Raw genomic sequence first — 15,948 nt, forward strand, 5'->3', positions numbered from 1 at the left:
AAACGAGAAGGATAATTGTAATTTCACAGTCGATTCCGTATCGGTTCAGTATCAGCTGATTGCCTGTCGGACCGTGAAAAAACAGCCTGGTTTTAGTGCAATAGTAAGATTTACTAAGACGTATTATTTTTGTAAACATTTATGGTCTTTCTACAAAAAAGTTTAACAGGCGTTCGTCACGTGTTTAAGAAAAAAATGTATGGAGAATTTCCCTTAGACATTGTGACGAACGCCCTATCTAACTTTTTGTAGTAAGATTTTTACCATTTTAAATAAATAGAGCCTAGATACGCTTAATGCCATATTATAATTTATGAGGTAGTAAGTCAGAGCAGCTTTCAATAGTATTGTTCATATTTCACAGAAAAACACTATAGTTATTGTCAAATCGAGAATAAACGTAAAAGGAAATAGAGCACACGCATCAAAAAAATAAATTCGTATTGGAGAATATTAAAAAAAAGTTTAATTTGTTAAGCCAATGTACTTCGTAATGTGAACAATAAATTGTGATTTTGTTCTAACTATTCAATAATTGATTATACCATTAAAGCAATTTATCGTTAACATTTTCTTTTTGTTTAAATTCAAAGAAAGTTAATAAATAAATCAAGCAAAACAGTTTGCATGCCCGTGTATCAACAAGCGGTGATTAATTATGTTTGCTATAGTATTTTTTGCAAAAGCATGAAGAATGATAGAGTCGATACCTACTTTGTTTCATAATTCCTTAGAATTCAATTAGTTTAATGAATTTTGGTTATTGATTTTTACTAAGGCTTGATTGCTCCACTGTTCACTAAACAGTTATCGAGAAATAAGTATTATCTAAATGTTCATTTAGTGAGCTGTGGAGCATGAAGCCAAGTAGGTCAGCTTTACTAACTCTCTTTGATTGTTTACAGGGTGTTCGCGCACTTTAAAAGCTGCTTACTACATATACCTCCCTACCTGCGTTTATTTTTATTGGAAATGTAACTACATATTTAAGATAGTTAAGCGATTAATTTTATTCGACCTAAGTGCCACTTTTGGAATATCCTCCTAAAAGATACCAAAGCAAAATTAATGAATTCTTACGTCATTTAACTTTCACTGTGATTATGTTTTATTTTATCTTCGAGGCGATTTGAAATTAAGTAGTACAAGGTGATATCAATAGCAAATCAATCAACATATACTATACAGTACTTGATCGTATTTTATTTTAAGCTTAAGATAAACTTTCTTTCAAGACTGTACAAGATCACGAACGTTTATGAAGCTCACATTTGAGTTAGCATTTCTCCCAAGAATTAGGGAGGTTTGCATTTGTAATTATATTTTTAAAATTTACATAAATAACGGTGTGATTAATGAAATACTAAATGCCCTCCGATTTCAACGAAAACTGTTCAGGCTTACTTTTTTTAAAGCAGGAAAGTGATCGTGCCAGATTTGTCTGCTATTGATATTTCTTTGTGAAGTAGCAATAAATGATGTAACGCTATCAGTACCTGTGACATACTTTACCAGCGTCTACGTCACCTCGACTTGTTAGCTTGTTACGTCTCGTTCGTTTCAATGGCAGTTTTGCTCAGGTCAATTTGGTTTGTCATTCTCGCCACTATGTTTATCTATGCGATCGGCTGTTCACCGGTGGTCAGAAGCATTGAATTGGTCTAGTGACTTGTTTCTAAACCATCGTCGTTGGCCCGCGTACCCAAAGTATAAACCAGCCATACTCAAACTGCAGCCCGTCGGGCCTTTGTGATTGACCCACCTGGATCAACCAAGCATCAAGAGGTGACTACCGAACCCTAACAAGGTTGAGTATGGCTGGTATAAACCTTAGATCTGTACGCAGTATTTTTATGAAATCACTATATTGAAGAAAATAATTATCTCAAGTAGGTACGTGACAATATAGCACAACTCGCCAGAATATAAAATTATTTTAATCCCTTAGTAGGGCAATTAATAACAACAAAGTTATTGGAGTGAGCGTACATTAAAGAAATTAACAATTTATGACCAAAACGCCTACTTAATCTCAAGGTAGAAAATTACAAATGACTGTTATACAAAAATGATACCTATATTTTTTTAATTAGCTAAACTGTCGTTAGGGTATATGAAAATATTTGGTGTTCAAAAAGTGCAGTTTAGAAATTCTAATAGTTATTGTAATTAACGACGTTCGTAGACATTATTGATGTCTTTTTCTAAAAGTTTACTGCCTACAGCGGTAGTTTAGCACTTATTTGTATGAAAGTTAATATTTATATTCAATATGTCTTACCCTCCGTTTCGTAACTAGCATTTTGTTTAGATCCATAAATGTTGAATTAATGTAAATTGCGTGTACATACTGTTTGATTTATTATTTAATAACGACCGTGTAACCTTCTATATATTTAGAGCTATGATAAGATTATAGTTCTTTCGTATTTAACTCGTAAATAAATTGATAGTCAAAAACTTGCATTTGGTTCTGATAGCTTCAAGTTTGAAATCATCGTTGAATGATTAAAATTTAGCCAGTTTTGATACACTGAAAATTATAATGTATTTGCCTTCTCGCTGTTGGAATACGTGTGTGTGTGACAAGGGCGTAGCCAGGATTCTATACAGGGGGGGGCAGATTAGCAAAATCCCATACTACATTGTTTTAATCGTGATTTTTAATTATCATATGAGTATCTAACATGAAAAGTCAACTTATAAGATAGACACATGGGATACGTAAGGAAGCGCGAGCGGAGCGAGCGCGAAAATTTTTTTAGTCTAAGGACACAAAACAAATAAAAAGGACTGTAAATTAACAAAGCAAAGTCAAAAAGTAAGATATGCACAGAAGTGAAGTGCAAAAGCCGCGAGCGAAGCGAGCGCGATTTTTTCCTTAGAGTTTTCATGAAGTAAACATATCATAAAAAGCCATAACGGACGTGCGCGAAAAATGTTTTTCCGGAATTGAATGCCTCAACAATTAAACAAAGATAAATTGCGATATCTCTCATGGAGCCGCGAGCGCAGCGAGCGCGAATTTTTTTGGGGATGCAAAGGGTGAAACAGTCAAAATTAATAGAAGACGACCAAAGCTAGGGCGGCTTTTTCTGAAATTTTAGTGGTTTAATGTTGCCGCCCCCTTAATAGCATTTGCTCCACGCTACGCCATTGGTTGATCTTAAATCGTTTTTAAGAATCTTTAATTTTGAAAATGTCCTTTCAACATATGTACCTAACTGGAACCGGCAGTGTAAGTAATATTCTTAGCGCTATTGCTGTGTTCGGAAATACTGAAATCAAATCATTAGTAAAAAGATATTGTATTTTTTAAATATTACGTGATAACTCGCTAGATTTGCCGCCCCCCAGGACGTGCCGCCCGCGTGCTGTGCACGCGCTGCACGCCCGCTTACGGCGGGCCTGGTCTCAGGGTAGAAAAAGACCTTTCTATATTACTTGTTGTACACGGTTGTGCCAACAAAATAAGTATGGCTTTTTTGGTTGTCGGGAAGAAAGTGTCCGCCTCCTTTAATACATCAATAAGATCTAATTTTTCTAGAGCGTCTTTTTCCATACCTTTATCCTTCCAAAGTTTATACCATAATTCCGCTTCAAAACAAGTGAAAAAATTAGAAATTGTCAATTTCTGAGAGATTGAATGCATTGCCTCGCCTCTCGCGGCTCTCGCTCGCTCGACCCGCATCCCGCTCAGGGGGGGGCAGCTGCCCCTCCCTGCCCGTACCTCGCTACGCCCATGGTGTGTGATGTGTTTACGCAATTTTGAATCTCTTTTTCCTATTCCGAATGAATATGCTGTATTTTTCTTATCATTTTTGTTTTATACTAAAGTCACAATGCTTCAAAATATCTTTGTTTTTTCGACAGTAATAATGGTTTCTATGTAATTTACAAAATATTTTTACCTCAACCGTCTTGGCGTCGAGTGCCATACTAGATTATTTCAAGGTTAATTTTATATTTTATATCAAAGTTTATTTAGATTTAAGAGGATTAAGAAGGGGAGTTTTTGTTTACTAATAAATAAAGCATTTATGATAGGTTTAACAGCACAAATACTTATTATTTTTGTATTAAACGTTATGTCAGCCCCCACATTAATATATTTTGGTTATATTCATTTATATTTATTACCCATTTGTGATTATTGTTGTATTAAGATCTAGTCTTTATAAAGTGATCTAAAATGAACTGTCAATTGTGAATTCTTTTGGCTGAGATATTATGTAAAGTACAAGTCACTGCTTTATTTTTGTTAAGTTATGCTACTTACGTAACTTTGTATTTCGATAGCATCAGAAATTTTGTGCTGTAGGTATCGGTTCTAGTTTGCATGAATATCGCTTTCATTTACATAAGTTGGCAATAAGTATATCATTTAGCTGGATAAGCGTAACACTTCTTAAGAAGCTTGTGTCCGTCATTTAATTGATGCACTGAGTGGCACAAATAATTAATTTCTGTGTGGATCACATTTTTAACATGTATGTATGTGTATTGACGTGGTTTTTATTAATGTATATTCATTAAAAAATGCATACAACATCGATTTTTATTCAATATTAACTCCTAATTCCTAACAAATACCTATGTACTTATCATTTGGCTAAATTGACGCTGTTTTCCTTTAGTAACCTACTTAATTGACCTATAGCGTACCCCCGCCATTTGTCGGCTGTGATTATCAGACGATGACATTTGAATCACGATCACAGAGTTGAGCTAGGTAAGAAACGGAATAGATAAATGTTCAAGTAAGGAAACGCTTTTCGAGAAATGGTCAAGTCAAATAAAATATCAAAAAAACATTTTCAGTTCTGTATTGCAGTCCAGTAATAATGTGACAAAATACTTAATTGATGTGTGAAATCAATGAAAATTCAAATGAGATCCATCCATATTATCTCCACAGCTAAACAACAAGTATTGCAGGTTCGAAGACAAAAATGCATCACCTCTTTACGCGTTATAAAAAATGTAGTCATGTAAAAATTCAACTAACAATATTTCTAGCTTAGAACTAGCTTGTTTAGGTACGGCAGGACTCAAGTATAAAAATAATTGAAGCGATGATTTCTCGATACGTCAACTTATCATGCCGACATGTACCTGCAATCAAAATAAAAGAATATAGTAACATCTATTGTTTTTACGGTAAAGCCATGGGAAGTTTCCTGAATAGGTATTGTGATAACTTGGCAGGTATATGAATAAACAAAAACAGGCCGAAATTTATTTGTTTACATCATTTTTGTTTATGATGCAGCAAAGGAAAATGTGTAAGTACGTTCTTGTACCTATTTTATTTGTTGGTAAAATGACATGAAAGCAAGGTTATGTGCTTGTCTATTAATTAAGATTTTTATCTGATGAGATTTTATGAGTGCGAAATATTATGCAGGTTGAGACACCACCAAAGCGAGCACCCAGCGAGTTGACAAGTTAGACAGGGTATTTACCTATTGAAATTATTGATAAAGCATGAGCTAATAATGAACACTGATAACATGTAGGTAACATATAATCCATACAGAGTAGTTAGTGTAATAAGTAATTTATGCGGAGCAACAGAAAACTGTTTTTGATCCCTGAGACTAAATGTGCAATAACATCTTTTTTTATTAAATCTTCCTTTTCAATTAAACTTTGAATTTTCTGTAAGTACAGTAAACCTGACTCCGGGATAAAAAACAATAGTCCTGTAACTGCAAAATAAAAGCCAAGTATTAAATACGTGTCTAAAATAGGGTTTAATGGAAGGTACGGATTACACATAAATAATGAGTGGTAATTAAGAAGTAGTGCTTTAGGTGCAGAATCCAGGACAACAACAAGATATACGATACAAATGGAAAAGAAGACCTATTATTTTCTAAAGAAGATATATTAATATACCTATTCTGTAAAAGAGGCACTTTAAGTTGAAGAAATTGGCCAGATACCTACAGAACTCATGCAAAATGTATTGCACTGGCTAGTCAGGATTTGTAGTTTAAAATAAACAATGAAGCCAGTATTATTGTAAACGAGCAGGCTATCATTAGACGTATCTTAACATTTCCTGCTTGAGGACAAACAGTTTATCACCCTATTATCCTCCACTAAGCTTCATGATAATATTCATATAAGGGACTTTTTGTAATTTATAAAACGAGCGCGAAAACGAAAGAACTTCGTACGTTGACCTATGCACACCTGTCTCTATTACACTCTGCTAATAATATTGCCATTACTTTTGCACGATGGCAGTAGTTGACCTGTGTGCGAGCGTGACGGTAACATAATTACGTAAGTGTAACAGAGGTCAATGTACGAAATTCTCTCGTTTCCGAACGCATAGAAGTCACTAGTTGTTTCACGTGGGTACACCCGCGTTCCGAGGGAACTACTTCGTGTTACTAATGTAACATATTATAATACTTTATTGTAAGAAAACTGACCTAATGATTTTATAACAAAGTAGGTCCAGACAAAATATTTATATCATCCACTATTATAAATATGGATAGTAGATGAAGTCATTATGGCGAGCCGCGATGCCCTGACATCATATTAAAAACAGACTTCCTATTATGACTATCATATTCTTCATCTATCAGGTTGGTATAAATCGTCCACATTATTATATCTTAATTATAATATTAACACGCGGGAACAAAAACTACGCAAATTAACGAATCAAGGAAAACCGATTTTAATGAAATCTAGAAGATGATAGTCCGGCAAGAGCCTGAGAAAGTATATAATGTTGGTGGAACCGCAGGGGACAACTAGTATGTCATAACTATCGTAGCTATAAAAGTCAGAACCAACGATTTTTTCTAACTTTAACGATTACCTATGCATTGTTATGGGGCCATCTTCACGTCACTAACATTACAGATTGAAATTCTTCGTGAAATTAATTTTTTATACCATAATATACTTAACGAGTGTCCTCTTATATTAATTGCCAGTATTAGAATGACTAGCTTCGATTCAAACCTAGGTATTTTAAACAATAGTGGCCTTGTCTAATATCGATGAGTCATTATTATGACATAACGAAAATATGATGCAGTCCTACAAATTAGGCAAAGTTGACACCAACCAACTCAGGCGCAAGTGACACTCTGTTTATCAATACCGAGTCTGACGTCATGTATTTTTGAATTCGATTGATCTGTATTATCAATCTTAACGCACCTGAACTATGTTTGCCCGCTTATTCAAGACAAATCTTTGTTTTTGAAAAAACATCCAACTGTTCATAGATTTTTTTCCCACAGGATTCTAATTCTCGCTAGGTAAAGTAAAATCTATTATTCATGATTGATTTCCACACATCTTTAGGCATATAAATTGTACCTATAAACAAAGATCACATGATTTAAGTATTCTACTCTAGGACATAGACTTAAGGTGAAAAAGATTGCCAACAGGTGCGAAACAGATATCATTGCAAGTTTAGCAAAACTAAACCCACAGAAAACTAATAGTATCAACTGAAGGGCATAATAAATAACTGTTTACACCTTTACGTCAAAAACCCTTGGCAAAGTACCTGCTGTCGTTGAATTGGTACCTTGGTATCCTACTGAAACCGTATAAAGTTCTAAAATTGAAAATACATAGCAAAAATACGCTACTTTAGTACTGAAATATGGTTCTCTATCTAATGTCCGTCTAAAAACCCGCTAATGAAACATATACCGAACGAAACCTTAAAAATACAATCACCAACTTAAATGCTTCAAGGCAACCCATCCACCACCACAAAAATACTAAAGTTAGGTACATGACCTACTGACCTTAACCAATAGTCCAAGATTTCCACTCAGTTGCGATGAAACGTACTGTATGGATGTAAAAATATTATTTATCAGTACAATAAACAGTGAGTATAATGGTAAGAAATTAAAACAACTATTTCATCCATACTTTGCACTTTGTCTTGTATTTCTGAATAAATGGTTCCTAAGTTGTTCTTCCACTTTACTGAAAATCTTCACGCGTAAATAATGCACTATGTATAACGAAAATTACTTCATGAATATTTTCGCGACATTTGTTTTTGTAAGTAAAATATTTAATGGCAAGCGGTGCTCATACTCATGGGTTAACACGGAATTTCTCAATCAAAATCCAAGTTTAATTTTGACCAAACCTACTTTTTGGCACAGTATGATAATATCATGATGGTTTCTAATTTAAAAACAGATGTTTAGGAAAATCTTAATGTTCATGAACGCGCATAACTTCCGAACGACTGCGCTATAAAAGAATTATCAACAAAGTTGATAACTTTTTTAAAATTATTAAAAATTGCACTGTTGGTCGACTAATAATACGTATTAGTCGATTGCACTTCAAATGCGAAGTCGGATTGAATTATTTATTGTTTCAGTACCTAAAACCCACATTCATTTGTTTTCATTATGAACAAAATATTTTGATTTATTTTTTAACGATTGAAAATGGGTGGGAAAGTTTCGAAACCTATAAGTATAAAATCTATTGTTTATGTAGGTACATGTATAATCTACCAGAGTCTACCCAGAGAATATAATTAATATTAGTAAGAAGTGCGCGAAAATATCCATAAAATAGTTTCTCATTAATCGATATAGATCAAAGTTGTATATCAAATCAATTGAACAATATAACTAGATATTAAATAACAGCTTTTATATTACGAAGCTACTATTACAAAATCCCGGCTTTCTGTGACGTCATTAAACAGGCAGTTTTAATATTGTTTTGATATGTAACAATTTTGTATCGTCCGATATTTAGTTAACATCTTATTAATTAATAACAAATATTTTTAATATACTTATTATACATATACATTCTATCAAATAGGCACTTGTTGCTATTAAAATAATTGCATTAGGTATAGTAGGTTTTTTTTTAAAGTTTTCTATGTATATTTTTTAAATATTTTTATCTAGAAGCCATAATTATTAATAATATGGTAGGTACATGCTTCATATTAATTTTAAATATTACTTCATCATTTTCATTACAGGAGTACTACTAAGAAGATTTTTTAACCTATTATATAAGCATACATACAGGTAGTGTAACGTATTTTATCATTGACTATAGAAAATTATCTAACTAGGTGAAACTATCAACTAAAATTGTCATTGCGGTTAAATACCTTTAAACCTGTCCCGTACCTATTATCACTTAACTGCATTGAGGTATCATACATAATCTACACTGCTTTGTGACATAAATATTATTGTTAGAGTGTTTCCAACTATTACATATTTAACGATTAACTTCGTGTCAAGTTATTAATACAAGTTATTTTAAATTCTGCGAAACGAGCCAAACTTCATCATTCATCTACGTATTTTTCTGGATTTTAATCAGTAATAAATATTCGAATGTTTTAAAAACAAATGTGTAGTAAATCATCAAAAAAATATTTTGTTTAAATAAATTGTCTAATGAAGCTTATGAAGAACGAAAGAAAACAAAGCAATCACTCTGCAGCCGGGTTCAAAACGTAATGAACGATTTTCATAATTGTAGGTAAAGGTTTTCATGAAAATGCAGTGTGACTCGTTTGATAAATCCGCGGAATGAATTAGCCGTGGCCTATAAAATATAAACGTTAAATATAAGGCATTCGTTAAGGCGTAAGATTGTATTCGATACTGACGACAGGTTCAGCAATGCAATAGTAAAACAATAGCCCGTTAATTTGTTTGCTTATTTATCGCGACCGTGCGCACATCTTTAGAACAATACCTATAATAAAGTGAGCATTATTATCGACAGAAACATCCTAAAAAATACTTTACGTTATAAACACCTGGTTGGTCCCCAATTCTGCTAGTTTATACGTCGTTTATTGTCCATCGTATTTTATAAGTGAAATTATTTTCATTGAGGATCGGAAAAGTTAGTGGGTTATATTTTTCGTTTGATTCGCCTTTGTACTTTAACTGGAATACAATGGAACGCTTTATTCGACTAATTTGTAGTTGCACGTAGTCTGCCCAGATGCACATCTCAATAAGATTACATTTACCGTGAGTCCCACGATCATCACGCGATGGAAATTACATAGAAATTCGTTTAATACCCAAACCATCACATGACGAGGTAGTATAATTGATATTCCAGTTAATTAGAAGGTCCTCGAAGTGGCAGTTGTATGTCATCGCATTAAATTAGCAGAATTAGGGCCCTGTACGGTGGCTTGGCACACAGTTTTACGCACCAAATATTACAATAAACAAAGATATACATATATGTCTAAATTGATTTACCTAGTTTATCAAAAAACCGAAGGCTTATTTCACAAATAGGTATTTAAACTGTGATATTTAGCTATAGGTACGTATCATAGGTACTTATAAAATTTTGTTGAACGATATTGTCTATCGCAATCATTCAATATTATATTTATTTTCTTTTATAAGAAATCCTTAGCACCATTTTGGATAAATACATTATTATTTGTAGGTATATAATTACAAGTAATTTTGTTTTCAAAATAAAATTATCTACGTGCCATATTTTTCAAATAAAATAAAAAGCTCTAACTACTTACATGAAATTATAACCAACATAGAAAAATCGAATGTCGCTATTACGAATACGTGAAAAATTCTAATCCCAGTTTAGGCAGATTACGTCTAGAAGAAGCTATTTTAAGACCACTACAATACATACGAACGGTAATTGAATAATGGTGTATTTGCTGCGAAAATAGCTCCCCACGAGTCGTCTATCAATGCAGCATAGCGCTCTTATCATAAAATAGCCACTGAATCAAATTGGACACGAGGATATTCTAGTTGTAGGTTCTATTATTTCGTACATGTGTACATATGTAGAGCCCAAAACAACTGCTACGAAAATGATGACGAATCGGTTATACTATTCCATAAATAAAAACTGTTGTTTCTTATTTGGCACTAACTATAGCATATCCATACTCTAAAAGGTTTGAAACAAATCAAAACAAATAAAAAGTTCGAGTAATTGCGTTGAAGTACTTACCTACCAATGTAATTTTTGACTATACCGACACAAAAACGTGCATTTAGAACCACCAAAGGGCTATAAAATAATTGTCTATTTATTTATGTCAGTAATAAAATAAATTATAGCCATAGCCTAGACAGCTATCAGTAACTTATAGGTTTATTCAAATATACTTGATCAAAACCGAAATAAATTGTAATTCGATAACGGTAACTACAAATGTATTTAGTATTTAAAATAATCTTTTGAAATTACATAGCGACACTTATTGCACCGTGGTTAATAGTTTGCCCCGAGGGCAAAAATTGCAGGCATTCATTTAATAAAATAATCACTCGCTATTGGTCTAGAAATAGTTTCAGTCTAACTGGAAGTCAGTATATCTTGGCACCACGAGAAAATAAAAATGTATGAGCATTTATTTAAAGTATTTTCTCAGTTTTTATCACCGTCCTAAAGTGGTAAATTAGCTAATTATTTATGAGTCTAATGGTAATCATCAACCGCAAAGAAGTCGTGCTGGGCTGAAATATGTTTGTCTGTTCTAGATACCAATCGTTTCTGACGAGTTTCTTTTTCATGACGTTTCTGGTGAATGTAAAAGAAACATTTGACGTCTTTGTATTTCACAGAAGGCCACGTACTTGCATAGTTCAATCTGGCGTTTAACAATAGCATGTCGCACTACAGATGCTACATCCTGTTTGTCTCGTTTGTATTCATATTTATCTCATTCAGATCTGCCCTCTCAGTTCCGAATTAGACCGAACGCTGCGCACCGTCTACCTATTGCGTTTTATTTTATGATTTAGTATTGATTCGAAACGCAAAAATATCCTAAACTCTGTGTTCATATTTTGATAAATATCGCCACCCTTTGAAGTACAATAACTTTTGTACGATCTATCTGCGTCTACATGCACGACTTAACTACAGAAATAAGAATAGAAGGTATAACCCCCCGGTTAATTAAACACACAGTTAAATAGAATAACAAGAAATAGTTAATCATGTCAAGATCCACAATTTCAATGCATTAATGAAACAAAACAAAAAAAAACTGCAAATTAAAACTAAGTTCAATGATATTAATGGAAATTGCTGTCTATTTCCGACAGTGCATAGCAATCAAAATATAGATAGAGTTATTTACCCAGTAATTGAGTATTGTAAAAACCCAATAACAATTATGTAATGTGGAACCAATTACTACTAGAAACGAATAAATAAGATATAAATATCTAAATAAGATATCAAATAAAACAATATTATGCAAATACTTAAGGGCCATCACGCACAACCAAGATGCTATAATATTAATTTGAAAATATTCTACATAATATTAAGCTAAGTTACGGTAAATATATTGCACTCACTGTTCTGTCCAAGGCATAGTATCAATTGTATTTGAATGAATAATACAACCGCATTTCCCGACTTTTATATGAAAATTAAGCTATAGAAGTGAAAAGCGACGCGAATTGTGTATGCATGTAATGTGTGTACAAAACTGAACACGTTGTTTTTTATGCCATTATTGTACATATATCAACAGAAAAAACTCGAGAAATATTTGTCGTTAAAGTCATATTACCAGTTTTTGATGCTATGGTGAAGGTCGTTTTGTCTTAAAATATTATAGCATTTTCGTAATGAGTTACGCTTTCAATTGTTGTCTTTACAATCGCAATGCTGTTTATAAATTAGCATAGACTTGGCGAAAAGCGAATTCTAGTCGAATTGCGAGCATATATGTATCTTATATTGGAATTTAAATAGCAGCGCGCCAGCCCCCGAAAGAGAATATAGTTTCATGCAAAAGATGATAAAACTAATAGAAAAATATTGTGTAACCTTACACAAGGGAACTGCCAAGTCTCATTTTGTTCCCTTGAGTAAAATACATACATATTTATCAAATCATATATCAATATTATATATCAATGCTTGGTCCCTTCAAATCACTATGAATTTTTTCATGTTTTTCATCATCGCTCAGTGGACAGTGATTTTAATCAGTAACTAATCATATTTTCTCAATACTTGTAAATTAAAAACATGTAAAAAACACTCTATTACTGTATTATAATACAATACAAACTTGAGTCCACTATAGAAGACAGATCAATAATATCATGCACAGGTCTCTCATGCCACATTCTAATAATTATGAACGGAATCCCCCAAATGCATCAGTTCGCCCAAAAATTGCAATAATTGATTCCACATAAAGACAGTCTTTTGCAATATGAAATAAATAATCCAACATAACAATGAAGAAGAAAACCCAACAAACAAAAATAACCAACCAGCAGACAATTTGTTGTTACTAATTAAAACCTATTTTACTGAAAAATTGTGTGTTATACTTTACCCCGGCCATGTTTGTAAAACCTCTTTTTGTAACGTTTAGATAGAAAATATTTTATGACTAGAATAAGAATAATGAAAGATAATATGTACAGGAGACTTAGCATTCCGATGTCCAAATTGGAGAATGGACTTGTTGGTGCCACAGAAGACCTTGCCCGACGCGTGGATTGGATGCTTGAACCTCCATAAACATTTTGGAGATACTGGTACACAGCTGGTAAGTTCCAGGCACCTCGGGTGAGCCTGCACTCGGGGCACCTGCCGGCACTCGGGAACTGGATCTTTGGATGCTCGGGATCTTCAGTGACATCACCGGCCAGTCTTAGATTAACTTCATTATGTGCTATCCATAGCCAAAGCACAGCTTTATCATTTTCTTTAACATCAAATATTCTGTTCCTTGATGCCATTGCTTGGAAATGTCCAGCACATTCTGTGCAGCCAAAGAAATTCTTAACGTATCCATGCATTGCTTTCAGAACTTTAGGACTTTCTGTGCCAGGTTTCTGTGCTGCATTTACTGTAAGAGTATGGAACAGTGTCCAAAGTCCACATGTGTATCCTCGGAACTTAGGTTGGCTGCCTTTGCATCTCACATATTCCAAATTCGTAGTGTACACTGGGGCATGAACGGTTTCTAAACGTTTAACTAGATCAAAAACTTCACTACCAGCCCAAGAATCTTTTGTGCTTAGAGTAGAATGTAACTCAGTCATGTATTCTTTTAGATTACCTCTAAAAGGGAATGAGGTGATTATAACTTCCAGATAGTTTAATAGTGCTTGTAGGGGTTCACCAGTCAAGGTTTTCATTCGTGTAATTTCTGTGTGCAAACTAGTTTTAATAGTTTTTTCCAAGTCACTGTAGAAGACGAGATCAGTATCAAGAGTCGCTTGTTTTTCATCAGAATGCTCATTAGTGAGTATTTCTTGGCTTCCTTCATTCCGCACTGGGAATACATAGTTTTTAGATTTTAGGTATGAATTAACTGCTTTGAGTAGGCCTAGCTTCTTATTGTCTCTAGGGATGAGTGTTGTAGGCTCAAGTGAAGAACTCAAAGCAACAAGTCCTGGAAACTGGTTCATATTCGCCAGACTAGCAATTTCACTAGTGTCATATACCCTTTTTACTTTAACATGTGGATAACCATTTAAATCTAAGGCAAGCTCTGAACCCACTGTTGAGTTTGCATTTTCTAATACTAAAAATGTGTAGTTAATATCACTGGGCACATCTCGGACAGCAGCTCTGTAGTCCATGTAAGATTCAATACTAAGGGATGGTGCAGATTTCAAGTGGCCTGCTGTTTGATCAGTTTGCATCTTTGTTATTATTTGAGCTTTAAGCTTTTCATGTGTGTCAGTTATCTGTATCTTTTCTCCAACATTACCATTTCCTTTAACGTAATATTCGTGTAAATAGCGTAGAGATGGGTATGCCATTACTTCAAACTCTCTACAAATTTCATTGTTTTCTTCAACAGAACAGTCAATAACGGCTAACCTTAGGATATTTTTCCAATTAATAATTTCGCCGGCCAGGGCTTTAAATTTTGGTGCAAATGCTCTACAGTGACCGCAGTAGCTATTGTAAAATTGGGCCACAACAGCATGGCTCTGTCCATAAATTTTCTTTTCAAAGTTACGGTTTGTTAATATTTCAACATGGTCCGACTTACTGTAGAGTCCTTGTTGATCTATATCACCATCTTCCACAATAACTGCACTATTCACTATTGCGAAAAATACAGTAATAAATAAGAGTGCTGCTTGCCCCAGGTTCATAGTGAATGACTCCCGATAACGGGGAAGCACGTCACAATTAATATTATCAAATAAATCGTAAGTAAACACGACTTTAGCCGGTGACTACGGACGCTTTACTAAAGTTGCGCTGACTTATAACAACTTTTCATTTTATTTCAAACGATAAAAAGTGAGCACGTCATTTCTTCTAAATTGCTCACCTTACAATTCAAATCAAATCAAGACAGAGACAGACAGACAGAATTTGACACTGTCATACATGTGTCATACACAAAACAGATGTCATTCCTGTCAAACAAAAATAGTGAAGTGTATGCGAACTAATATTTTTTGTACTAGAATTTAGTAGTATTATTAGTCGAATTCACATATTTTTCCTAACATTTATATTAATTGATTATTCAAGATTATAGTTGCTTGGTACATAGTTCAATAATATAATTATTGAAGATTAGGAATCTACATATCTATACATTTTATAAAACAAAGTGCTCGCCGCGTCTGTCTGTCTGTGTGTGATAAACTCAAAACAACTGTAGGTACTGATTTTCAAGCGGTTTTCACCACTCAATAACGTGATTCTCGAGGAAGATACATAATTTGTAATTAGATTGTGTGTTGATTGACGTTGCTTGCTGAAGATATCGGGAAAAATAAGCTATTTGGGAGGTTTAAACGCAAACGCTACAGTCATAAATCCTTTAAAATATAACTGAAACGAATCGCGAGTCACGAATATCGAGAAGAGAAAACCATTTGAAAATCGATACAGTAGTTTTTGAATTTACTACGAACAGACAGACGCGGCGGGGGT

General features: G+C 33.6%; 2 protein-coding genes across 5 annotated transcripts in view; one reads left to right on the forward strand and one right to left on the reverse strand.

The window, feature by feature from the left end:
• The window catches only part of LOC110375730 (flotillin-1), a 20,835-nt gene extending 18,713 nt beyond the window's left edge, over positions 1-2,122 (forward strand). For both annotated transcript variants that reach the window (XM_021333976.3, XM_021333979.3), the window contains one exon: positions 906-2,122. Coding sequence is in view for 1 of the 2 variants with exons in the window: in XM_021333979.3 (XP_021189654.1) it covers positions 906-923 (18 nt within the window). In the remaining variant the exon portion in view is untranslated. The remainder of the gene's footprint in view (positions 1-905) is intronic.
• The window catches only part of LOC110375729 (sulfhydryl oxidase 1), a 20,629-nt gene extending 5,273 nt beyond the window's left edge, over positions 1-15,356 (reverse strand). Inside the window, exons 1-3 of one of the 3 annotated variants that reach the window (XM_064043574.1) lie at positions 13,459-15,356; positions 7,797-7,841; positions 4,811-5,115 (exon numbers count right to left, since the gene is read on the reverse strand). In XM_064043574.1, the coding sequence (XP_063899644.1) occupies positions 7,823-7,841; positions 13,459-15,152 (1,713 nt within the window). In that variant the 5' untranslated portion in view covers positions 15,153-15,356 and the 3' untranslated portion in view covers positions 4,811-5,115; positions 7,797-7,822. Of the gene's footprint in view, positions 1-4,810; positions 5,116-7,796; positions 7,842-13,458 lie in introns of those variants that run through there. The other 2 variants (XM_021333975.3, XM_021333974.3) reach the window with 2 other exon arrangements.
• Between the last annotated feature and the right edge of the window lie 592 nt (positions 15,357-15,948).

Source organism: Helicoverpa armigera, chromosome 1 (assembly GCF_030705265.1).
Source record: "Helicoverpa armigera isolate CAAS_96S chromosome 1, ASM3070526v1, whole genome shotgun sequence".
NCBI lineage: Eukaryota > Metazoa > Arthropoda > Insecta > Lepidoptera > Noctuidae > Helicoverpa > Helicoverpa armigera.